The sequence below is a fragment of the Microcaecilia unicolor genome, chromosome 6 (assembly GCF_901765095.1).
Source record: "Microcaecilia unicolor chromosome 6, aMicUni1.1, whole genome shotgun sequence".
NCBI lineage: Eukaryota > Metazoa > Chordata > Amphibia > Gymnophiona > Siphonopidae > Microcaecilia > Microcaecilia unicolor.
The window spans coordinates 198,120,186-198,146,225 of record NC_044036.1 but is presented as its reverse complement, the minus strand read 5'-3'; the positions used below and the strand labels follow the sequence as shown (position 1 = coordinate 198,146,225).

The following is a 26,040-nucleotide window of genomic DNA, read 5'->3' as shown; positions in this document are numbered from 1 at the left end:
CACCGATAACTAAGCATGCATGGGGTGCCAGCATCAGTGTCTCAAAGCATTGTTGCTACTGCTGCCTGCCAAGCTTGGTAAAAGGGATTTCTGGCTGTCTTCGGAGGAAGTTTTCAGCTGACAGAGCTTGGGGATCTTTGAGCTAAAGTATATTTTGAATTGGGAGGTGCCGGGGGAGATGTGGAGAGTGCGGGGAGGAAGGGGGCAGGGACAGAGAGAACATTTTGTGCCCACCCACTTTGGGCTCAGGCCCACCCAAAATTGGCTGTCTGGCTACGCCACTGTGGAGAAGGGTAGTTAGTGGGGTTCCCCAGGAGTCTGTGCTGCCACTGCTGCCTTTTAACATATTTATAAATGATCTAGAGATGGGAGTAACTAGTGAGGTAATTAAATTTGCTGATGACACAAAGCGAGAGGATTGTGAAAAATTACGAGGACCTTATGAGACTGGGCATCTAAATGGCAGATGACGTTTAATGTGAGCAAGTGCAAAGTGATGCATGTGGGAAAGTGGAACCCGAATTATAGCTATGTCATGCAAGGTTCCACGTTGGGAGCAGCAGATAAGTGGAACTAGATTTCTGGAACAATTGTTTTTATCTCACTACAAGTGTGTATGACATATTTATATACACTTCTGATAGTTTGTACCCCTGACGCAGCCTGAGGGTGAAACGTGGCCACGTCGGGTATTGTTCCAATAAATGCATTGATTCCTCTGTTTTGTTGTTTTATTGCTCCATGGTGCGACCGCACCTTGAATATTGTGTTCAATTCTGGTCACCACATCTCAAAAAAGATATAGTGGAATTGGAAAAGATGCAGAGAAGGGCAACGAAAATGATAAAGGGGGTGGGACGACTTCCCTATGAGGAAAGACTAAAGTGGCTAGGGCTCTTCAGCTTGGAGAAAAGGCAGCTGAGGGGAGATACGATAGAGGTCTATAAAATAATGAGTGGAGTTGAACGGGTACATGTGAAGCGTCTGTTTATGCTTTCCAAAAATACTAGGACTAGGGGGCATGCGATGAAGCTACAAAGTAGTAAATTTAGAACGAATCGGAGAAACGTTTTCTTCACTCAACGTGTAATTAAACTCTGGAATTTTTTGCCAGAGAATGTGGTAAAGGTGGTTAGTTTAGCAGAGTTTTAAAAAGGTTTGGACAGCTTCCCAAAGTAAAAATCCAAAGACCATGATTAAATTGGACTTGGGGAAAATCCACTATTTCTGGGGATAAGCATTATAAAATGTACTTTTTGGGGGGATCTTGCCAGGTATTTGAGACTTGGATTGGCCACTGTTGGAAACAGGATGCTGGGCTTGATGGACCTTTGGTCTGTGTCAGTATGGCATGTACTTATGTACTCTTCCCTTTTCGAACCCCCACCCCCTTCCCCTGCCCACCATTCTTGGCTGTGCCAGGCCGCCGCCCATTTGTGCATCTGACTGCCTACATGGCTGGGTCATTGTTCTGAGTCAAATATGATGAAAAGGATTTCAGGTCTAGTTAGTAGTTGTAGGACTGAGTTATGATCACTCAGCAACCTTTTTTGGGTAGAATCTGGGCGGTGGGATACGAGGGGAGCCACCCAGCCTCACTGGGGTCAAAATGTTACAATAATTGCCTGCAGAATAAATTTTAAAAAGCATATGGTGCTCAGATCCCACCTGAGAAAAATCACACTACTTGATAGTCTAAGCTAGTGACTTTCAAACGTATTTTCTTAGGATCCAGTGGAACAATTTTTCTTTATGGGGCCCCATGGGAAAAGGTACTCTCAGCACCTCTCCTCAGCCCTCTTTCCCTCACTCACGAATAAATCCACTTCTACAGGCCTCACTACTCCTCACCTTTCATCCCTATCAGCCCTGACTGCTCACTCTCACCCTTCCTAACGCACTCTAGCCCTAATCCATACTGTCATCATGTTGAGCCACCTACTTATATTCCGGTGCTTCTAACAGTCTTTGTGAAAACTGCATTGGAAGATGAACAGCAGTTCAGACTTCCTGAGAGCTATGCAGGGTGCAGAGTAGGCATCACAATACTGTCCCATGCTGCACTTCCTGGTCACTCATTAGAAGATCTGGAATGGAAATTGGACAAGACCTGGTCACTGGTGTTCCACAAATCATTACTTGGTTGAAAATCAGTAGTCTAAGCTGGCCATGAATGGGCATTGATGTGAAGAAACTTATACAGCAGGCAGCATTAGCAAGTCAATAGAGACAAAGTCAGAAGGAATGGTGGGTATCAGTGTGCATTTCAGGATTTCTATTTGTATTCTCTCTCCACACCTTCCATATTAGGAGGAACAGGGGTGATATGATACAGAGGTTCAAATATTTGAAAAGTATTAATCCGCAAACGAACCTTTTCCGGAGATGGGAAGGCGGTAGAACGAGAGGGCATGAAATGAGATTGAAGGGGGGCAGACTCAAGAAGAATGTCAGGAAGTATTTTTTCACGGAGAGGGTGGTGGATGCTTGGAATGCCCTCCCGCGGGAGGTGGTTGAGATGAAAATGGTAACGGAATTCAAACATGCGTGGGATAAACATAAAGGAATCCTGTGCAGAAGGGATCCTCAGGAGCTTAGCCTAGAATGGGTGGCAGAGCTGGTGGTTGGGAGGCGGGGCTAGTGTGGGCAGACATATACGGTCTGTGCTGGGGCTGGTGGTTGGGAGGCGGGACTAGTGCTGGGCAGACTTATACGGTCTGTGCCGGGGCTGGTGGTTGGGCGGCGGGGATAGTGCTGGGCAGACTTATACGGTCTGTGCCAGAGCCGGTGGTGGATGGCAGAGATAGTGCTGGGCAGACTTATACGGTCTGTGCCAGAGCTGGTGGTTGGGAGGCGGGGTTGGTGGTTGGGAGGCAGGGATAGTGCTGGGCAGACTTATACGGTCTGTGCCAGAGCTGGTGGTTGGGAGGCGGGGTTGGTGGTTGGGAGGCGGGGATAGGGCTGGCCAGACTTATACGGTCTGTGCACTGAAGAGGACAGTACAAATAAAAAAAGTAGCACATATGAATTTATCTTCTTGGGCAGACTGGATGGACCGTGCAGGTCTTTTTCTGCCGTCATCTACTATGTTACTATGTTACTATGTATAAAGTAGTAAGGGTGGCTAGATAAGTTGATTTGAGTTTTGATGTGTTGCTCATAGAGGACAATGAAACACACAGAGGGAAGTTGCTCCCCAGATGTTTTCACCTGTAACGAAAAACAACTTTTAAAGGCACAAACTTATGAGAGCTTCACAATAAATGACCAATGAGGATGGACGCCTTAGATCTCCTGAAGCGAAAACACCCATTCTCAGGTGCTATCATTGGTTCAAAGGTCAGCAGCTCTGGAGCACCAGTCTTCTCACCGTACTTGGCTTCCCTTCTTGTTCTGCCCCTATTTCCAGATTGGGACCATTTTTTTTAATGGTATTGCCCCCTGCTGCTCTTACTTTCCTCTTTCTCTTTTGCCCTCTATTGTGCCCTCCAGTATTTAATGAGCTGTCTTGCTCCGAGTACATGACCAGAAAATCTAATTTTCCTTTTGACCAGATCATTTGTCAGTGTTACTGTCTACAAATTTGAGACAAGCACAACTGATTTTTTATACTGCCTTTCATTCTTTGTCAGTCTGTCTCCAAACCCGCAATGGAAGTTGAGCCATCGATGAGAAGTACATAAGTGTTGCCATACTAGGACAGACCAAAGGTCCATCAAGCTCAGCATCCTGTTTCCAACAGTGGCCAATCCAGGTCACAAATACCTGGCAAGATCCCCAAAAAGTTCAATACATTTTATGCTGCTTATCCCAGAAATAAGCAGTGGATTTTCCACAAGTCCATTTTAATAATGGTCTATGGACTTATACTTTAGGAAGTCATCCAAACCTTTTCTAAAAAACAGCTAGCCTCTAATCGGGGATATTCAGCACTATTTAACTACTCAGCAGCCATTCTGGTGGGTTAAATAGTGCAATACAGACAGAGAGGATAATACAGTATACAGTCAGAGAAACCAAAAGAAAAAAGCAACACTGGGCCTTCAAGACTAGGACAACAGGAGTACTTTATTAGCCAGAGCCATGTTTCGGCGCCAGCAAGGCGCCTGCCTCAGGGGTCAAATTGTGGATGTAATAATCGTATAGATGTCGAAGCGTAAATGCCTTAAGAACGGTCAACGTAGCTTGCATGAATTTCAGATTAAACAGGGGAAGGCTCTCTGCTGGAGCCAGCGCTTTTGGCATTTTTTTCGCGCTACAGCGAAATTCATGCAAGCTACGTTGAAGGCCCAGTGTTGCTTTTTTCTTTTGGGTTAAATAGTGCTAAATATCAGGGACTTCACCAAGCAGAAGAAAAAACATCATACAATATAAGAGGTTGCGTAGATGCAAAAACCTTTTGGCAATCGATATAAGACAGCAACTGATCAGCTCTAACTGATTCTAAATACTACCTCGCAGAATGGGAAAAGAGATGAGTAAAGAGTGGAGGAGTGGCCTAGTGGTTAGAGCACCGGTCTTGAAATCCAGAGGTGGCCGGTTCAAATCCCACTGCTGCTCCTTGTGATCTTGGGCAAGTCACTTAACCCTCCATTGCCTCAGGTACAAACTTAGATTGTGAGCCCTCCTGGGACAGAGAAATATCCAGTGTACCTGAATGTGACTCACCTTGAGCTACTACTGAAAAAGGTGTGAGCAAAAATCTAAATAAATAAAAAATAAATAAATACATTTCCGTTTAAATGAAATAGCACCTATATGAACAAAAACCTCATACAAACCCAATAAAACACCTTGGTTCGATGACGATTTGAAAAAAACTAAAAACAATATCTAGATGACTTGGAGGAAAAATAGAAATGCTCAAACACTAAACACATGGAAAGAATCGCAAAGAAAATACAAAAATGAGATTAAAAAATCCAAACGGAATTACTATAAAGCACAAGTTGGAACAGACTACAAGGACATGAAGAAATTATACAAACTACTAGACACCAAACCAGTTACCACGTCAAATACAAACATTCCACTAGCAGTTGAACTTGCCAAATACTTTAAAGAAAACGTTTGCAACCTATGCAAAACCATGTCTCATGAAATCACTAACCTTGATACTTTCCTTGATGAACTAGACCCACACTCTGGAGAATACCCTGCAGATTAGACCTGGTCAAACTTCATCCAGATTACAGACGAAACAGTTGCACAGGCAACCAGTAAACTTTCAACTGGACGCATGTCCCAACTATTTAATGAAATTTCCCCCTGCCCAATTTATTGCAGATCTTACATCCCATCTAAACTACATGTTCCAACAAGGACAAAGGCAACATTTTACTCACACCATTACCGAAAGACACCAAGAAGAAATCAAATGATATCACTAACTATTGTCCTGTGGCATCCATCCCATTGACAACCAAATTGATGGAAAGAATCGTAGCCTAACAACTCACGGATTATATCGACAAATTCTCAATACTTCATGAATCACAATCCGGTTTCACACCCCTCCATAGTGGGAAAATGTGGGGTACAAATGTGATAAATAAATAAATAGTACAGAAACTGTATTAGTATCTCTCCAAGCCAAATTCAAGCAAGAAATTGCACTAGGTAAAAACATTCTCCTAAGTACATAAGAAATCCACACTGGGAAAAGACCAAGGGTCCATCGAGCCCAGCATCCTGTCCACAACAGCGGCCAATCCAGGCCAAGGGCACCTGGCAAGCTTCCCAAATGTACAAACATTCTATACATGTTATTCCTGGAATTGTGGATTTTTCCCAAGTCCATTTAGTACTTGTCCTTTAGGAAACCGTCTAACCCCTTTTTAAACTCTGCCAAGCTAACCGCCTTCACCACGTTCTCCGGCAATGAATTCCAGAGTTTAATTACGCGTTGGGTGAAGAAGAATTTTCTCCAATTTGTTTTAAATTTACTACACTGTAGTTTCATCGCATGCCCCCTAGTCCTAGTATTTTTGGAAAGCGTGAACAGACGCTTCACATCCACCTGTTCCACTCCACTCATTATTTTATACACCTCTATCGTGTCTCCCCTCAGCCGTCTCTTCTCCAAGCTGAAAAGCCCTAGCCTCCTTAGTCTTTCTTCATAGGGAAGTCGTCCCATCCCCGCTATCATTTCAGTCGCCCTTCGCTGCACCTTTTCCAATTCCACTATATCTTTCTTGAGATGCGGCAACCAGAATTGAACTCCAATTCGACATGTCGAGTGCATTCTATATGGTAGACCACAATAAACTACTAAGAATACTCGACAAGATAGGAATCGGAGGGAATATACTCAAATGGATCAAGGGGTTCCTAACCAGAAGGTCATATCAAGTAAAGTCAAACTCAAACATTTCTCCACCCTGAGAAACTGACTGCGGAGTACCACAGGGATCACCTCTTTCACCCATCCTTTTCAACCTAATAATGACCCCCTTAGCCAAGTCTCTTTTCAATCAAGGCCTTAACCCTTTTCTGTATGCGGATGATGTCACAATATACATACCTTTCAAATCGAACCCTTCAGAAATCACCAATGTGATAAAAACAGCCTAAGCGTAATGGATTCCTGGGCAACAACATTCAAACTAAAACTCAACAAAGAAAAAACACACTGCCTCATTCTTTCATCCCAACATTTCATAAACCACCAGCCATACATACCCCGGATCACACGCCTCCAATCTCAGGTAACCTGAAAATCCTCGGTATTATTATTGACAGCAACCTAACGCTAGAGAACCAAGCCACTGCCATTACAAAGAAAATGTTCCACACAATGTGGAAACTCAAACGGGTAAAACAATTCTTCCTGAGGGAAACTTTTCATAACATGATTCAAACAATGGTACTAACACGTCGATTATTGCAATGGAATATATGCGGGCTGTAAAGAACAAATCCTAAGGAAACTACAGACTGCTCAGAATACGGCAGCCAGGCTTATCTATGGAAAATCTAAATTTGAAAGCGCAAAACCCCTCTGGGTAAAACTATACTGGCTACCAATCAAGGAACGTAGCGCTTTCAAGATTTGTACCTTTGTTCACAGAATAATACATGGTCTAGCTCCGAGCTATATGACTGAACTAATCGACTTACCAATTAGAAACACAACTGAATCAGCCAGAACGTACTTAATGCCTCACTTCCCAAGTTGTAAAAACCTGAAGTATAAATCAACATATGCATCAAGTTTATCCTACGTTTGCACACAGCTCTGGAATACACTACCAAAACGCCTGAAATCCACGAATAAACATCTTCAATTTCGAAAAAACCTAAAGACTCACCTTTTCAAGAAGGCATACCCCACAGATCTGACATAAATACCGAATAATGTAATATGGCAATTTAATCAGAAAACGGACAGTACTCAACCTCGACACATGATCACCCCCCTAGCATTTTGATCGAGATGAACCACCCCAACCTGTTTACTGATATTTCTTTACTATATTTGTCACTGTTCCAGTACCCCAACACTGTATTTGTTCACACCGGAGTCTGTAACCACCTCTCCGGAATTATGTAAGCCACTTTGAGCCTACTAATAAGTGAGAAAAGGTGGAATACAAATGTAACAAATAAATAAATTCCACACCAGTTCTACATGAAGGGCTACATTCTATATATCAAGACTAAAAAATCGGCACAGAAACAAAATACGCCTAAGCATATTCTATAAAGGATGCCTTAATTTAAGCGTACTTTATAGACGATGCCTAAATTTCCCTGCAGCTTACATAGAATACACCGAGCGCCTGTCCACATGACTAAATTTAGTTGTGGACAGTTACACCAAGTAAAACTTGGCCTGATGTCTAAATTAGGTGCAGACCGGGTGTATTCTATAACAACGCACATAGATTTGAGCAACGCCTATGACCCGCCCATTCCACGCTCATGGCCATGCCCACTTGTCAACTATGCGACTTAGAATTTACGTGCATCACATTACAGAATACGCTTAGACAGTTTTGTGTGTAAATTATAATCCATTCCAATTAGTGTCAATAATTGCTTATTTGGCAAATAGTGCGGATTGGCTTGTTAACTAATTAAGTTGCACATGCAAATACAGATTGGATTTGCACGTGTAACTTAAATCACGCTATATAGAATTAGGGGGATAACTCTTCATTTTATGCTCAATACAGCCAAAGCTATACTCCAGAAAAAAGGAACAAGTTGGAACAGGCTTTAACTAGTAAATATATAATGTTATGGAGGTCATTTTAGGCACCATTTACATATGTATAAAGCTGTTTTACACATGAAGTAGCGATTTTAAAAAAGCTGCTACTTACACATGTGTGTCTATAGATGTACTGATTGAAAGGGACAGGCTATAGGCATGCAGGAAAATTCTATAAATTGGTGGCTCAGTCTGGATGACCAAATGCCATGCGCTTAATGCCAATTCTATAATGGCACCAAGATTTGATTATAGAGTACTAGCATAAGTTGGCATTGGAGTGCCCATGTTTAGGCGTGCCCTCCTACTCCACTTGAATGGCTGGTTAAAGTCAGCGTGTCTAGGTACCCCAAGTGCATGTACATAGTATTCTATAAACTAGGTGCCTACATGGGAGACACATCAATGACCACTCATTCTCTACCCACACATACACCCCCTTTGCGCTTATAGAAGAGCACATAGTGCAAACAGGCACCTAACTGAATTAATGGCACCTTTGATACGTGGAAACCGTGCCACCTTATAGAATTGCCTCAGTTGTGTTGGGCAGACCTTAAAGGTAAACATGTATTTCCTCTTTTGCAACTGAAATGCACGCATGCAACAAAAAATTTCAGCACCAGCATTTGCACCCACTCCTAGATGCCTATAACTATTAGCAAATTACTTGCTTAAACCTGAGCTTTGGAAAAGTAATTAAGGGGGAAATTGCGCTGATCTCCGTCGCATTCAAAAGTAAATCAAACAACAAAAAGAAAATACATTTGGAGCTTGGCTTCTTAACTGATTCCCCTTGGACATACAGCTTTGTAAAATTTGCTGCATGCACTTATATATGATGGGTGTAGTATTTACATGCCCACCCCCCCACCCCCCCCCCCCAAAGTAATGCCACTCTTTTTTTAACATGTATTTTGTAAAATATCTGTTTATGCTCTATATCCCATTAATGTATAACTCAATGTTCAGCTGGCTTTTTGTAAAATATGTTTGCAAGTTGCGAATGCCCCTACTTGGATGCCCTTATTCCTACCTAGGTAACCTAAACAAAACTGTTCTTGATATGCCCAAGTGATGACAAGCAAATTACATGGTAACATAATAAATGACGGCAGATAGAGACTTGAACGTTCCATCCAGTCTGCCCAACAGTCACATTCATTATCAACTCAAGATTAAATCAACAATAAACATGATATTATATACTTGATTATGGTCTTTCTTTGCTGTTTCTGGTACATATAGACTGTAGAAGTCCGCCCAGCTCTGTCCTTGTGTTTCAACTACTGGAGTTGCCGTCAAAGCTCACTCTAGCCTATCCAAATTCATTTTGTCATTTGCGGGACACAGACCTTAAAGTCTGCCCAGTACTGCCCTCATGTTCCAAATTACTGGAGTTTCCATCAAAGCTCTCTACAACCCATCCTACAACCAGATTGCTATATTCAGGACTCAGACTGTACAAGCCAGCCCAACACCGGTCTTAGTTGATACAGCCAGAGTTACCATCAGACACCACATAAGTACATAAGTACATAAGTAGTGCCATACTGGGAAAGACCAAAGGTCCATCTAGCCCAGCATCCTGTCACCGACAGTGGCCAATCCAGGTCAAGGGCACCTGGCACGCTCCCCAAACGTAAAAACATTCCAGACAAGTTATACCTAAAAATGAGGAATTTTTCCAGTCCATTTAATAGCGGTCTATGGACTTGTCCTTTAGGAATCTATCTAACCCCTTTTTAAACTCCGTCAAGCTAACCGCCCGTACCACGTTCTCCGGCAATGAATTCCAGAGTCTAATTACACGTTGACATGCAAATATGCAACCCTTTAGTTTTATTTTTAATATCATTCATTTTCTAATTAGAGATCCTCTGTGCTCATCCCACATCTTTTTGAATTCCACCAAAGTTTTTTTTCTCCACCACCTCCCTTGGGAGGGTATTCCAGGCATCAACCACCTTCTCCGTGAACAAGAATTTTCTGACATTACTCCTGTCTACCACCCCGCAGACTCAATTCATGTCCTCTAGTTTTACCACTTTCCCTTTTCTGGTAAATATTTGTTTCTATATTAATACCTTTCAAGTATTTAAATATCTGTATCATATCTCCCCTGTTCCTCCTCTCCTCTAGGGAATACATATTAATGTCTTTCGGTCTCTTCTCATATGTCTTGGCACAAACCCCATATAATTTTGTCACCTTTCTCTGGACCACTTTGAGTCTCCTACATTTTTAGCAAGGTAGAGCCTCCAAAACTGGTATAACTTTAACACTGAACTGACTGTTTAAAGTTATCTGTGGATTTTCATAGCCAGAACTTTTATTTATTTTATAAAATCTTATATACCATCAATTTGACATCAGTCATTCAAGGTGGTGAGCAGCAAAATAAAACAATTCAAAATAAAAACAATCACTTAACTAGAAATTGTGGATAGTGCCACTGAAAAGATGTACAACATTTAGAGAAATTCTGTAAGGGCCCACCTACATTTAGGTAGCACAAACATGCACAAATGTCAGGACTCTAGTCATTGATGCTTTCAAGGGGCCACTTGCGCACATATATCACCTCTCATAGAATACTGACTAGCAGAAAGATATGCATCATGTTTTAATGGCACATACTCTACCGAGGGGCATGTGCATGGGTGGAGCACATATGTAAAGTTTTGTAGGATTTACGCACATCTAGGTGCAAGCATTTCCACCAGCTGTAGGGCTCCTGGAAGTGATTGTGCTTTAGTAGTCCATAAAGACAAGTAGGCACCTACTTTTCTCATTAGAATAAGCTTGAAATAGGAACTGATTCTACTCTTCTCCTAGACACCCTATTAGAGAATTATATGAGGGTAATTCTATATAAGAGCACCTAGAATGTGCCAACCTGTATCTTATTCTATACAGAAAAGTATGTGCATATGTTTCCTTATAGAATACCAGCATAACAAGTCACATAATGCATAGAATATTGGCACAATCACTTATATTTTTATGGTGCACTTCACCTTGTTGAAAGTGAAATGTAATCTCAGAGGAAGAAAGAGATCAAATATACATTCTCATATAAAACGCTTTCTAGTGTTTTTTGTATTCTATCGAGCATATTTGTGATAGTATAAGTACTGTCAGCTCATGTTTATACAAAGAGTTTCGTGTGAGAATGTACTTCACCTTCTTACCATTATTGTTCTTTGAGTAGCTAATCAAATTTAAATAAACAAACTCAAGAAAAGAAATTTCTAAAAATATACCATGACAAGAACAAGGGTGTCAAACAATTGCAAAACTATAAGGAGAAACGGAAAGGAGAGCTACGACAAAGACCAGTCTTGGGTAGAACATGACCAGAAAACAACAAATTAATCCTCTGCTTTTGCAAGTCACACCAGTGCAGTAGAGATGGGAAAAATCTGGTGTGCAAAAGCTGTCATTGCAGTGTTACAGCAGACGATGCTCTGTAAGTTCATTGGACAACTGTCATTCAAAACTCTAACTCATCACCAAAGCTGAGCGAGTAGAAAAAGCTTCAGAGCAAGGGCAGTCTTACCTTCAGAGCCTGTACTTTTTTTGCCAGGAGGCTCTCAATGTCTCCAGCCACCTTCTCCACCAGCTTCTTGGGAACGTTCTCCTTGATTTCAAATAAGTTTCTGTTGTCATTGTAAATCTGTAGAAAAAAGAAAAAAAAAGAGAGACAATTCTTTTATAAAGAATAAATATCTAAGCAGGACCTTCTTTCCAAAGAGGCAGCTCAGTAATCAGAAGAGCCAGGGAAAAGCAGTCTAATAACATTTTTGCCATTGACAGAACAGCAATAAAATTCACGATTGCCAGGTCTATGCCTGGTCTGAGACTGAGTAAAGAAAGGTATTATTAAATTTCACACAGAGAGAGTGATGACAGCAATGGGGTAGCAACTTGCATTGTATAGAGTTTTGTACTTCTGATCAGGAAGCTACACTGCCTGCTCATAGAACAGAAAAGCTGCTTGGACAACAAATAAAAAATGCATGGAAAGGCAGGACCAAACTAGTGGGGTGGAGAGGAAGACAACTGCTCCAGAGTGCACTTCTAAGCAGTGGCGTAGTCAAGGGTGGGCTTGTGTGGGCCCAGGCCCACCCACTTTGAGCTCAGGCCCACCAGTAGCAGCACACCTATGATGTGGCCGGCAGAGATTCCCAAGCTGAAAACTCCCAACAACTGTCCCTCCTGCATACCTTATAAATAGCAGATCTTCGCCTGCAGGAAGCAGCGACTGATACATACTGCTTACACCGGCCCCACAGACTTCCCTCTGACGTATTCCCGCCTATGCGGAAACAGGAAGCTGCATCAGTGGGAAGGATATGGGGCCTACATGAGTAGTATGTATTAGTTGCTCCTCACTTGCAGTGAAAATCTGAAATTTAAAAGGTGTGCAGGAGAGGGGGAATATTTGAGAGACCATATGGCATGCAGGTGAGAGGAGAGACCAAATCACCTATGGGATGGGGTGGGGTTCTTCTGCCCACCTATCTTGGGCCCAGGCCCACCCAATATTGGGTGTCTGGCTACGCCCCTGCTTCTAAGAGAATGACATTTTCTTAGAGACAACCTAGGCCAAGATCCTTGACCCAGAGGAAACAAAGGAATAAGAAAAAGATCTCTAAACATCTAAAAGAAAGCTGTAGCACATCAGCAAATAACTTGGAGAGTATTTTTGTGGCAAAGTCTCTATGTAGCGTTTGCTGCATTCCCTCACTCTAGTCTTTCTAGCTGTCTTTCTCTGGTCATTGGTGGCAGGACTAGAGCCAGAGTAAGTGCTACGATCACACTGCTGGAAATAGCCTGGACTTTCAGGGCAGCTGTGCAGAGATTAGAAGAGAGTGGTGGCATTGGGGCAGCAGCAGATATCCCAAGTCACATGCATTTGGAATGTGACGCAAACATCTGAACCTCGACTCCAGCTTACATGCATAAATGCATGAATCTCACACATTGCCAGCCCCTCCTTTTCCTGCCCCTACTCCCGCAGCCTGGCCCAGCATCTATCACTTTCCTGGCAGAGGCTCCTGTGATCTGCCAAACTTGCTTAAGGCTGCTGCTGGTAGTGCTTAACAGCTGCTGCTTCTGGCCAATACGGGGTCTTTCTTCTGCCGCTCCTGCCTCCAGAAACTGAAAGTAGCATCAGAGGAGGCAGGAGCGATAGAAGAAAGGCCCTGTGTTGGCCAGAAGCAGCATCTATTCTGCGTTACCAGCAGCGGCCTCAAGAAAGTTTAGCAGACAGCAGGAGCCTCAGCCAGGAAAGTCAGATGCTGGCCAGGCAGCGGGAGCAGGCATCGAGCCTGCAAATTGAGCCTGCAAATAGGTGGGGAAATGTGGGATACAAATGCAATAAATAAATAAGGAAAGGGAGAGAGTGTCAGGGAGAGCGGTGACAGGAAAGGATGCCAGGATGGTGAAGGGGAGGGAAGAGGAAGAGAAGAAGAGATACCAGGATGGTGGTGGTGGGAAGGAAAAAAAGAGATGCCAGGATGTGTGGGAGGGAAGAGAGAGATAGAAAGAAATGCCAGGATGTGGGATGGAGGAGTGAGAGATACCAGGATGGTGGGGAGAGAAGGAAGAGAGTTGCTGGACCTCCAAAGGGGAGATAGAACAGGAGTGAGGGAAGAGAGAGGAACACTTGCTGGACCTCTGGGGGATGTAGAAGGAGGGGGGGAGTGAAGCTGCTGGCCTGATGGGGGACAGGAGGGAGAGGGAGTGATGCTGGTATGTTAGGGGGGCGGGCATAGGGACACAGAAGAGGTATGTTTGACTGGGGAAGAAAAGGGACACAGAGGGAGGAGATGCTCAACATGGTGGCAAGATAGGGCAAGGACACAGAGGTGATGCTGGGTAGGGTGAATAGGGATACAGAGAGAAGATAGATGGTGGACAAGGAGAGAAAGAACTACCAAAAGAACAAGGAGACACTGGCAAGACAGTTAAAGTGAAGACAGAGGAAAGCAGAAACTGGGACAAACACGATTTGAAAAGTAAAATTATCAGATAACAAAGGTAGAAATTTTGTTTTATTTTCTACGTATTGATTAGAATATGTCAGTTTTTGGAATGTACATATCCTAGAGCTGGTTTAAGACATGGCAGGGGCCTGCGAGAGAAATCTCTCTCATTGGCTTTAAATCTCCAGCACTGTGATGGTAAATCTCCAGCTTTGGGATGGGCCACTCTTGGCATCCCTGCAGCAAGCAAGCAAGAATCAGAGGAAAGGCTTTGGCTTTTGAGCTATAAAACTCTGCTAGAACAGCAGCAACACCGATCATCATGTCTCCTGCCTAATGGTGGTCATACCCCCTTCCCTTTCTAAAACACAACCTCTGATAATCCCAGCAGTGACATGATAGTGGTGCTGTAAAGGTGCAGTACAGGGCTGAAGTTGGTGAGCAGTACATGCCACTAAGATCCAACTGGAGGCTACAGAGTCCAGGTGAAGCAGCATGGCCCTGAAGAAGGGGACATGTTGAAGTAGCAGTTGCCATTGCCCGACAGGGAATCCCTGCAGGATCTGGAGGCCTGGTTAAGACTGCTAGATTTTTTTCAGGCAAATGGGGGACACATTCTGTGGGGAAGGAGCAGGCCCTCCCTCAGACTACATTCAGTGACTGAGGAGTGGGCGGCCCCTTAGAGTTGCATCAGAGGATCTCACAATGGGCTACTGAGACAAAGTCAGCATGGATTTAGTGAAGGGAAGTCTTGCCTCACAAATCTACTGCATTTTTTCGAGGGGGTGAACAAACATGTGGACAAAGGGGATCCGGTGGATGTTGTGTATCTAGATTTTCAGAAGGCGTTTTACAAAGTGCCACATGAAAGACTCCAAAGGAAACTGGAGAGTCATGGGATCAGAGGCAGTGTATTATTATGGATTAAGAGCTGGTTAAAAGATAGGAAGCAGAGAGTAGGGTTGAATGGTCATTATTCTCGATGGAGAAGGGTAGTTGGTGGGGTCCCTCAGGGGTCTGTGCTGGGACCGCTGCTTTTTAACATATTTATAAATGATCTTGAGATGGGAATAACTAGTGAGGTAATTAAATTCGCAGATGAAACAAAGTTATCCAGGGTTGTCTCGTCACAGGAGGAGTGTGAAAGATTACAAGAAAACCTCATGAGACTGGGGGATTGGGCGTCCAAATGGCAGATGAAGTTCAACGTTGTCAAGTGCAAAGTGATGCATGTGGGAAGGAGGAACCCGAATTACAGCCATGTTATGCAAGGTTCCGCTTTAGGAGTTATGGACCAAGAAAGGGATCTGGGAGTCATGGTGGATGGGACGTTGAAATCTTCAGCTCAATGTGCTGCGGCGGCTAAGAAGGCAAACAGAATGTTGAGTATTATTAGAAAAGGGATGGAAAACAAACATGAGGATGTTGTAATGCCGTTATATCGCTCCATGGAGCGACCGAACCTGGAGTATTGTGTTCAGTTCTGGTCGCCACATCTCAAAAAAGATATAAATGAATTGGAGAAGGTGCAGAGAAGGGTGACAAAAATGATAAAAGGGATGTGACAACTACCCTATGAGGAGAGGTTAAGATGGCTAGGACTCTTTAGCCTGGAGAAAAGGCAGCTGAGGGGTGATATGACAGAGGTTTACAAGATAATGAGTGGGGTAGAGCAGACAGATGTGAAGCATTTGTTTACACTTTCTAACAATAATAGAACCAGGGGACACAAGATGAAATTAGAATGTGGTAGGTTTAAAACGAATTGGAGAAAGTTTTTCTTTATTCAGCGCGTAGTTAGACTCTTGAACTCATTGCCGGAGAAGGTAGTGACAGCAGCTGGCCTTGCTGAGTTTAAAGGGGGTCTGGATAGATTCCTGAAGGAAAAGTCCATTGATCGTTATTAAATTTTGGGTTTTTGCCAGGTTCTTGGGGCCTGGATTGGCCGCTGTCGGAGACGGAGTGCTGGGCTTGATGGACCTTGGGTCTTTTCCTAGCGTGGCGGTGCTTATGTGCTCACTTTCTCTTTTGTTCCTACTCTGCCTGGCTGCTTCTACCTGCCTTCTGGACCTCTCTCTCCCAGCTCCTTTCCCAGTTGACCCAATGGGGTGTTTCTAACTGATCCTCCACTGCCACTCCTGTGAAAAACAGCAGTTGAAAGTTTTGCATTGGTCATCGAGGCGGGCAGCAACCTTGACTTCTTATTGAGCCAGGCTGCATGGAAGTAGGATCTACAGCCTAATGATGCCACATCCCCTTTCCTCTCCTTCTGGCATGGGCAGAAAGATGATCCCAACTATCTATGTTAACTCAGTCATATCCAGCTCAGTTGCAGAGCTGAGAGTGCTGCCTCTGGATAGAGGTGAATGCCTGGAAGAAACCGTGTGCTGCTTGGGACAAGCTTCTAAATCTGGGGGCGATTCTAGTTACCCTGGGCCTCATAATTTACATGGCAATGAAGGGGCCTTTACTCTGCCAAATAAGTAGTTACTCAGGAGTAAATCTTCATGGGGCAGAGCCAAGTATTCTTCAAGTTGACTAGAATATCCTTAATTGAAGAACAGACAATTAATTATGTGGCACAAGAAATTTTGTGAAACTGAAGCTAGTTGTGAAACGTTCAACAGTGCAAAGCACAGGATCCTCATAGGCAGTGAAAGGTCACATAAGAAATGCAAATATTTTCAGTGCTGCTTATGTACATTTTTTAATAAGTCAAGAAAATTCTCTTTCCTCAGTGGAACAATGTTATTTGTTGTAATGAAGATGTCATAATGTCATTGCCCATTTTAGAAAGGTGTAAGAATAGATAGGAAAAATGAAAGAAAATCTACAGGAGGTGGGGGATGGAAGAGTTCTAAGTATGGGATAGGGCTGAATGACATCGCTGCATTCTGTAATGACAAAAGTAAATCTACCGTCATTGGTAACCTCTGGGACCTTGTTCCTGTGCTGAGCAAATTGTGGTTTTAATGTTTTTTCTACCAGTCAGAACAACAGTATTCAATAAGCTGATATGCTAAATAGTTGCCTCATCTGACAGGTAACTTCAAATATACAGAAATATAAAATGAACTTTTGTGCTACAGAATAGAGGAATCTTGTTTCTGATCTAAGAAGCATTATTCACTCTGAGCTGAGCGGGAGTCCTCCATCTGCAGTCCTGTCAGTGGGAGGGGGGTGCTGTTTCACTATCACATTTTCAATAGTGAGGGACAGGCAAGTTCTTCAGGACTCCAGGGAACCTGCCTGTCCCTACAGACTGAAAACACAATGTAGAAGCACCACCCCCTACTGGTAGCTATGCAGGTGCAGGACATTCGCTCAGCTTAGAGGCAACAGTGCTTAGAAGGACGTACTCTGAAGCCTGGCAGCTGCCTGCGTCACACATCATGACAACGGTGAGAAATAAAATCAATGAACTGACCGGCTTGTAGGTGTAATAAATAAAGGAATTATACAGTAGCCCCCTCAGTCTTGCACACACATGTTTGCACGCAGCATAACTGAATTGACAAATTAGAAGATAATTTGCTCTAACTAGCAATAATTAGACTTAATTGGTGCTAAATGTATTTAACTGCACTTAGTCATAAAGCTATAACCTTAGTACAGAAATCCTCGACTGCACAACTGCAAGGAGGGTGTGGACGTTGGAGGGGAATGGGCTGGTCAGAGGTGTTCCAGGCACTTATGCACTAAGGTTATAGAATACTGACAACTGCATGGACAACTGCAACATTTCGTCAGGCACATTTACACCAGCTATTGATATCATGGAAGTATCCGTGCCTAAATAAGTACATAAGTATAGCCACACTGGGACAAACCAAAAGTCCATCAAGTCCAGTATCCTGTTTCCGACAGTGGCCAATCCAGGTCACCTATACCTGGCAAGATCCCCAGGTATTGGGTTATGATGTTTATCCCAGAAATAAGCAGTGGATTTTCCCAAGTCAATTTACTAATGGTCTATGGACTTTTCCTTTAGAAAGCCGTCCAGACCCTTTTAAAACCCTGCTAAGCTTAACCACCTTTGCCACATTCTCTGGCAACAAATTCCAGTGTTTAATTACACAGTGAGTGAAGAAAAATTTTCTCCAATTCATATTAAATTTACTACTTTGTAGCTTCAACACATCCCCCTAGTCCTGGTATTTTTTGGAAACAGTAAACAAATGATTCATGTCTACCCGTTCCACTTAATCATATCTCCCCTCAGCCATCTCTTCTCCAAGCTGAAGAGCCCTAGTCGCTTCAGCCTTTCCTCATAGGGAAGTTGTCCCATACCCTTTATCGCCCTTCTCTGCACCTTTTCCAATTCCACTAAGTCTTTTTTGAGGTGCGGCGACCAGAATTGAACACAATACTCGAGGTGTGGTCGCACCATGGAGCAATACAACGGCAGAATAATATCCTTATTTTTGTTTTCCATCCCTTTCCTAATGATACCCAACATTCTATTTGCTATTCTTAGCCGCAGCAGCATACTGAACAGAAGTTTTCAACAACGACGACACCTAGATCCCTTTCTCGGTCTGTGACTCCCAACACTGAACCTTGCAGGACGTAGTTATAGTTTAGGTTCCTCTTTCCCACATGCATCACTTTGTACTTGTTCACATTAAACATCTATGTTTGTGCAGCGCTGCGTACGCCTTGTAGCGCTATAGAAATTCTAAATAGTAGTAGTAGTATCTGCCATTTAGACGCCCAGTCTCCCAGTCTCGTAAGGCCCTCTTGTAGTTTTTCACAATCTTTCTGCGATTTGACTACTTTGAATAACTTTGTGTCATCGGCAAATTTGATTACCTCACTAGTTACCCCCATCTCTAGGTCATTTATGAATATGTTAAAAAGCAGAGGTCTGAGCACCGATCCCTGAGGGACCCCGCTACCTACCTTTCGCCATTGCGAATATTGACCTTTTAGTCCTACTCTCTGTTTCCTATCTTTCAACCAGTTTTTAATCCACAATAAGACACTACCTCCGATCCCATGTCCCTCTAATTTCCTCTGTAGTCTTTCATGAGGGACCTTATCAAATGCCTTCTGAAAATCTAGATACACAATATCAACCGTCTCACCTTTGTCCACTTGCTTGTTTACCCCTTCAAAGAAATGCAGCAGATTGGGGAGGCAAGACTTTCCTTCACTAAATCCATGTTGACTTTGTCCCATTAGTCCATGCTTTTGAACGTGCTCTGTAATTTTGTTCTTGATTATAGTCTCTACCATTTTGCCCAGCACCAACGTCACACTCACCGGTCTATAATTTCCCGGGTCTCCTCTGGAACCTTTTTTAAATATCGGAGTTACATTGGCCACCCTCCAATCTTCTGGTACCATGCTCGACTTTAAGGATAAATTACAAATCAATAACAGTAGCTCCGCAAGCTCATTTTTTAGGTCTATCAGTACCCCAGGGTGAATACCATCCGGTCCAGGAGATTTGCTCCTCTTCAGTTTGCAGAACTGCTCCATTACGTCTTCTAGATTTACAGATATTTCAATAAGTTTTTCAGACTCTTCAGCTACGAATACCCTGTCCGGCACCAGTATCCCACCCAAATCTTCTTCGGTGAAGACCGAAGCAAAGAACTCATTTATTTTTTCTGCTATTTCTTTGTCTTCCTTGATTGCCCCTTTTACACCTCGGTCATCCAGCGGGTCAACTGATTCTTTTGCCGGTTTCCTGCTTTTAATGCATCTAAAAAAAATTTTACTATCAGTTTTCGCCTCTAACGCTATCTTTCTTTTAAAATCCCTCTTTGCCTTTCTTTTCAGCGCTTTGCACCTGACTTGACATTCCTTATGCCACTTCTTATTTTCCTCATTCGGTTCCTTCTTCCATTTTCTGAAGGATTCCTTTTTAGCTCCAATAGCCTCCTTTACCTCACTTTTTAACCACGCCGGCTGTTGTTTGGTTTTCTGTCCTCCTTTTCTGATACGTGGAATATGTTTGGCCTGGGCCTCCAGGACAGTGTTTTTGAACAGCATCCACGCCTGTTGTAGGTTTCTTACCCTCTCAGTCACTTTGCATTTCACATGACATTTTCTTATGCTGTTTCTTATTATTTTCAGTCAGTTCCTTCTTCCAGTCACCTCACTTTTTAACCATGCCGGCTGTCGTTTGGTCTTCCTCCCTCCTTTTTTAATACACGGAACATATTTGACCTGGGCTTCCAGAATGGTATTTTTAAACAGCATCCATGCCTGATGTAAATTTTTGACCTTCGCAGATACTCCTCTAAGTTTTTTTCACTGTTCTTCTCAGTTTACCATAGTCTCCTTTTTGAAAGTTAAATGCTAATGTATTGTATTTCCTGCGTATACTTACTCCAAAGCTAATATCAAATCTGATCACTGTAATCAAGCGGCCCCATCACCATTATCTCCTGCACCAGATCGTGTGATCCACTAAGGACTAGGTCTAGAATTTTTACCAATTTATGCTAGCATTCTATAACGAAAATTTGCACTTTCCGGGCAGTATCCCAGCAAGTAACTTTTATTTTATTTTATGTTATTTACATTTGTACCCCGTGCTTTCCCACTGATAGCAGGCTCAATGCAGCTTACATGTTATATACAGGTACTTATCTGTACCTGGGGTAATGGAGGGTTAAGTGACTTGCCCAGAGTCACAAGGAGCTGCCTGTGCCTGCAGTGGGAATCGAACCCAGTTCCCCAGGACCAAAGTCCACCACTCTAACTTTAGGCAACCTGCACTGAATTACCCCCTAGGTGAGTGGCACGAACACCCTATGGCATTAATGAAAAGAGCAGGCAGCCCACTGTATGGTTGGGAGTTACTTTGGTCCCACAGTAGTATTGGCAATAGTCCAAATTTATAGGGTGAACAGTCTAGAAAGGATAGGAGTATAGATACATGGGGATAATTCTGTAAATGGTAGGCAATAAAAGAACAACACGATTGAGCAAATAGCCATCCATATTGAAAGAATCGTACTATGCATGATTCTATAACGGAGAAAAATAGACACACATATATCCAATGGCACCTACAAGTACACACCATCAAAAGGTTTGTGTTTGGTGCAGAGAATGGGCATCTACAGGGTGGGACTAGAAATATACATGTATCATTATCATGGACTCAAAGGGTATGAGCCCTTGGGCCATAGCCACGGACCAGTTAGCGGCAGACAAGTCACTCAGGCTAGGCACAGCACTAAGCCAAGTACTAGGCAAGGCAGGCTCAAACCGGAGGCAGACGAGACAAGGCTGGACAAGGCAGGGCTTGGCTAAAGACAAGGCAGGGCTGAACAGGAGATACAAAAGGCATGGCATGAACTAGAGACAAGGTAGACAAGGAATGAACAGGAGACGCAAGAGGCAAGGCCAGAACTGGAGGCAAGACACAGCTTCTGGAGACCTGTTGCGAAGGCACAGAGGGGAGGCAGGAACCCCCGCTCAAACAGTCCCAAGACCGAAAGTGGAGCTCCCCAGGCATCCTGAAACTCCTGCACGCTGCCCCCACAAGGGCAGGTCTTCGGTGCTTGTGCGTGCCCTAGAGGACCAGCACCCAGAAGCACTGTGAGGCTCTATGAACCTCTTAAGACGCCAGCGGCAGCCAGGCCAGCGGCAGCCAGGCCAGCGGCCCACCAGGCCCAACCGCCCACCACAGGGAGCACCACGGGACCTGGGAGGAAGAAAGGTGTGTCGGGACGAGAGGCAGAGCTGTGACAATCTTGTATTCCATAAGCATCAGATGCACAAATGTCACCAAAAGTTGGTGCCCACCTCTGCACCTGACTAGAATGGAAAGATGTCTCTTTGTATCAAGGCATCAGATGGTGCTTGGTGCTGTTACATAGTAACTTAGTAAATGATGGCAGATAAAGACCTGTACAGTCCATCCAGTCTGCCCAACAAGATAAACTCATTTTACATAGTATGTGATACTTTATATGTATACCCGAGTTTGATTTGTCTTTGCCATTCTCAGGGCACAGACCGTAGAAGTCTGCCCAGCACTATTCCCGTACTAAAAGTTCTGAAGCTAACGTCGAAGCCCCTTAAAATGTACACTCCAGACCATCCATATCTATTCAGTCACAATCAGGGTGTAGACCGTAAGAGTCTACCCAACACTGGTTTTGCTTCCCAATTACCAGCTTTGCCACCCAATGTCTGCTAAGATTCCATAGATCCATTCCTTCTAAACAGGATTCCTTTGTGTTTATCCCATGCAAGTTTGAATTCCATTACCGTTTTCATCTCAACCAGCATTGGCATCTTAGTGCATGGTCAGTCCTCACTTATCATCATGCAATCCTTTCCTCTGCCTTTACTCACCCTCCCTGAAGCCTCTATTGCCCTATTCCCACCTTCTCTGCTCCCGTCTTTTCCTCTTTCCCTAGCACCTTCTCCATCAGTAAAACCACCTGCCCTCCAAATTCACAGCCCCTATCCCTGGGATGGGAGCTGCCTGATTTAGTTTACTTTTTATTTAAGTGGGTATCAGCTGATAGTCAGCCAACAACTCCTCATTGTCTGATGCGGGACCTGGCTGAGACCCGCATAAGCTCCGACGGCTAACACCATTGAATTAGTCCTAGATAATCAATGCAGTTGCCCAGACACGGACTGGCACTAAATGTCTAGGGCAAATTCTGCCCAAGGCAGTCTGCATTTTAAAAAGCACTGACCACCAGGGGCTGAATATTGACCCGAGCATGTTTTCACTCAATGTGCAATTAAGCTGTGAAATTTGTTGCAATATGATAAGGTCAAAGCAGTTATCATAGCTGTATTTTAAAAGGCTTTAGACATCCTCATGGAAAAGTCTCAAAAACACTATGAGCCATGTAGAATTGGGAAAGCCTAGAATGAATCTACTGTTTGGAATGCTGCTATGGTACTTGTCACCCAGATTAGCCACTCTTGGAGACAGAATGCTGAGCTTGATAGATCTTTGGTCTGATCCAGCACTGCATCTATTATATATTTATCATGCATTCCTATTTAATATCTCATTGATAATGACTCAATATGTTTTAAGTAGATTATTGTATAGGAGAAGAACAGAGGATTTTGACCATAGATGTATTTAACTGTAAAAGTCTGTATAATAGCATTTACTGCAATTTGCCTTCAGATTTTAATGAAGTGAATAGAATAGCAAAAATAGCAAAATCAAGTTCAATATGGGGATTAGACAGGTATCTACTGCAGCTTATTTAGGGTAAAAGGGACATCACACTCAAGGTTTAAAAAAAAACAGAAGGCTATGCCAGTGAATGGACAACTTTCTCAGTGTTCTGTTTCTTCTAAGCACTCTCTGCTTGCCAGTGTCAGAGATATGATTCCAGGCAAGAGAAATTGTTGGTATGACGCTACATGGCAATTCTTAGGTTCTAACTTTCTATCTCAGCATCAAGCATCTAATCCCAGTCTCTCACCCCAAGACTGGGCTTCCTTGTGTCATGATAAATGTAGCACTTCATCCAATAACCCCAGGATTCTATATATCGCGCCGAGATTTCAGTGCGGAAATTGAAGCGTATTCCATAGCAATGCGCATAAGCTAATTGGTTAACTAATCAGCGTTAATAATTAGATACTAACAATTATCAATAGTAATTGGCATTAATTAGAATTTACGAACAGAACTGTCTAAGTGTATTCAGTAACGTGGTGCAAATAAATTCTAAGTCATATAGTTGAAAAGCGGATGTGGCCATGAGCTTGGAATGGGTGGGTCATGGGTGTTTCTAAAACCGGTACACTGTTACAGAATACACCCGCTCTGCGCGTAATTTAGGTGTCAAGGTTTACACCAAGATTTACTTGGAGTAACTGCCCGTAATTTAGTCACATGGAGCAGCCTTCGGCGTATTCTATATACTATGTGGAAATTTAGGCTTATTCTATACAATACAGCTAAATTAAGGTGCACTTTACAGAATACGCTTAGGTGAATTTCATTTTGGTAACAATTTTTTTTGTGTGTGAAGTTAGAATCTAGTTATAAACTTTGTCTGCTATACATATGCACCTTGTACTTATTAACTGATCTTTCTTCCATATTCCTTTTTTTTTGGGGGGGGGGGGGAAGACTAGAGTTAAATCAACGCTACTGTTTCATCAATTAATAACTACAAGGTGCATACCTATAACACACAAAATTTATAACTGATATGAGAGCATAGTTTGTTTTGCTATTGTCAACCAGTAATTAACTATTTAAAAATATGACTGCTACCCTCTTGTAATTCACCTGGAATAGTCAATGATGATAAAAAATTTGCAATCCCCAGCCCTGGTACAGAATGTCATTATTTGGTGCCTGTGTTTCATGGTACGATTATAATCACTGTAGTTTTCTGTACTGCATTAGCAGGCTGTTAGCTTCTGTGTAGTGCCAGATATAATCAAGCAGGCTGACATGGGGCTGGCTCTGGCTGCCACTACCAGAAAACAATTTAGGCTGTCGGTAACATGTTACTGTAACTGCAATGCAACAGACAGCAAATGCAGAAGGTGGCAGCAAGACAAGAATGGCAACGATCTGGAAAATGCAGAGGAGCGGTTGACAGAAGCAAAACAGAAAAGAAAAGAAGAAAACAGCGGAAGGGAAACAAGAAAACAATGGAAAGCGAGAGAACAGAAAAGGAATGAGGGGGGTAGAATGCTAAAAATTAAAAACAGAACAGGCCATTTCTTTTAGATTATGCAGAATAGAACTTTGTTAAAAGAGAAGAATAAAATGAGTGGCTCAGTTATTTCATAGAGCCTCCATCAAGTTGTCGAGGGACGGGGAAAGAGGAGGGGGCTGACAAAGCAGAATGTAGCACAGCAGATCTGTCGCTGCGATGGGTCCTCTTGCAGTCTGGCTTTCTTCCCGTGTCTTTGGGGTTTCAGGGATGGAAGAGGAGGAGGAGGAGGAGGAGAAAGCAGTGTTCAGACAACTGTACTCTACTGTACAGGCTGCTGACTCAGACATTGGTGTTGGCAGCATCAGCAACTTTGCTATACAAATTTACAGTTAAATTGTCTCCCAGCAAAATAACAAAATTCTGGTTTGCGTAGAACCAAGGACAATGAATTAAAACAGAATGGAAACAGATATATAGAGAGTGCAGCACTGCGTACGTCTAGTAGCGCTATAAAAATGATAAGTAGTAGTAGTAGAGTAGCCTCATACCCCCAAATACGTGTCTGTCTCGGGGAAAACATAACTAAATAAGGGCCCCTCTTGCGATTTAATTTAACATGGATCTGCCTGCATGTTAACTGCGAATCTAAGGTGGCACTTTTTAACATTTTTATTTTGCAGGTCATGTTGTCATTAGTGTGCAGTACCCAGGGCAGCCGAGAGACTGGACCGTCCCCCCGCCCCCTGAGGTCATTGCCACTGCCCCCCCAGGTCGCCGCGCCACAGTCCCCACCCGCCCCCTCTGTCCGCCACCGGGCCTCCTGCATTAAAATCATCACAGCTCCTCACTCACCTCGCTCCATGACTGAAAGCGCAGCAGCGGCAGATCGGATTCGCCTCCCTTCAGGCCTTCCCTCTTGTGTCCCACCCTCGCAGAAGTTACATCAGACGAGGGTGGGACACAGGTAGGGAAGGCCCAAAGGGAGGCGAATCCGATCTGCTGCTGCTGCGCTTTCAGTCATGGAGGTGACAGGTGAGGCGCTGTGATGATTTCAATACGGGGGGCCTGGCCAGGTAGCGGATGGTCGACGGAGCCGAGGGTGGGTGAGATCTGGGACTGCGGCGCCGGGCCCCCCTTGGAGGCTCGAGCCCAGGGAATTTTGTCCTCCCTGCACCCCCCTCTCGGCGGCCCTGGCAGTATCTGCCTA

General features: G+C 43.5%; 1 protein-coding gene across 1 annotated transcript in view; it reads right to left on the bottom strand.

The window, feature by feature from the left end:
• CACNA2D2 (calcium voltage-gated channel auxiliary subunit alpha2delta 2) overlaps positions 1–26,040 on the bottom strand; it is a 1,426,314-nt gene that overhangs the window by 1,210,031 nt on the left and 190,243 nt on the right. Inside the window, exon 2 of the mRNA XM_030206789.1 lies at positions 11,778–11,894. Coding sequence (XP_030062649.1) covers positions 11,778–11,894 — 117 coding nt within the window. The remainder of the gene's footprint in view (positions 1–11,777; positions 11,895–26,040) is intronic.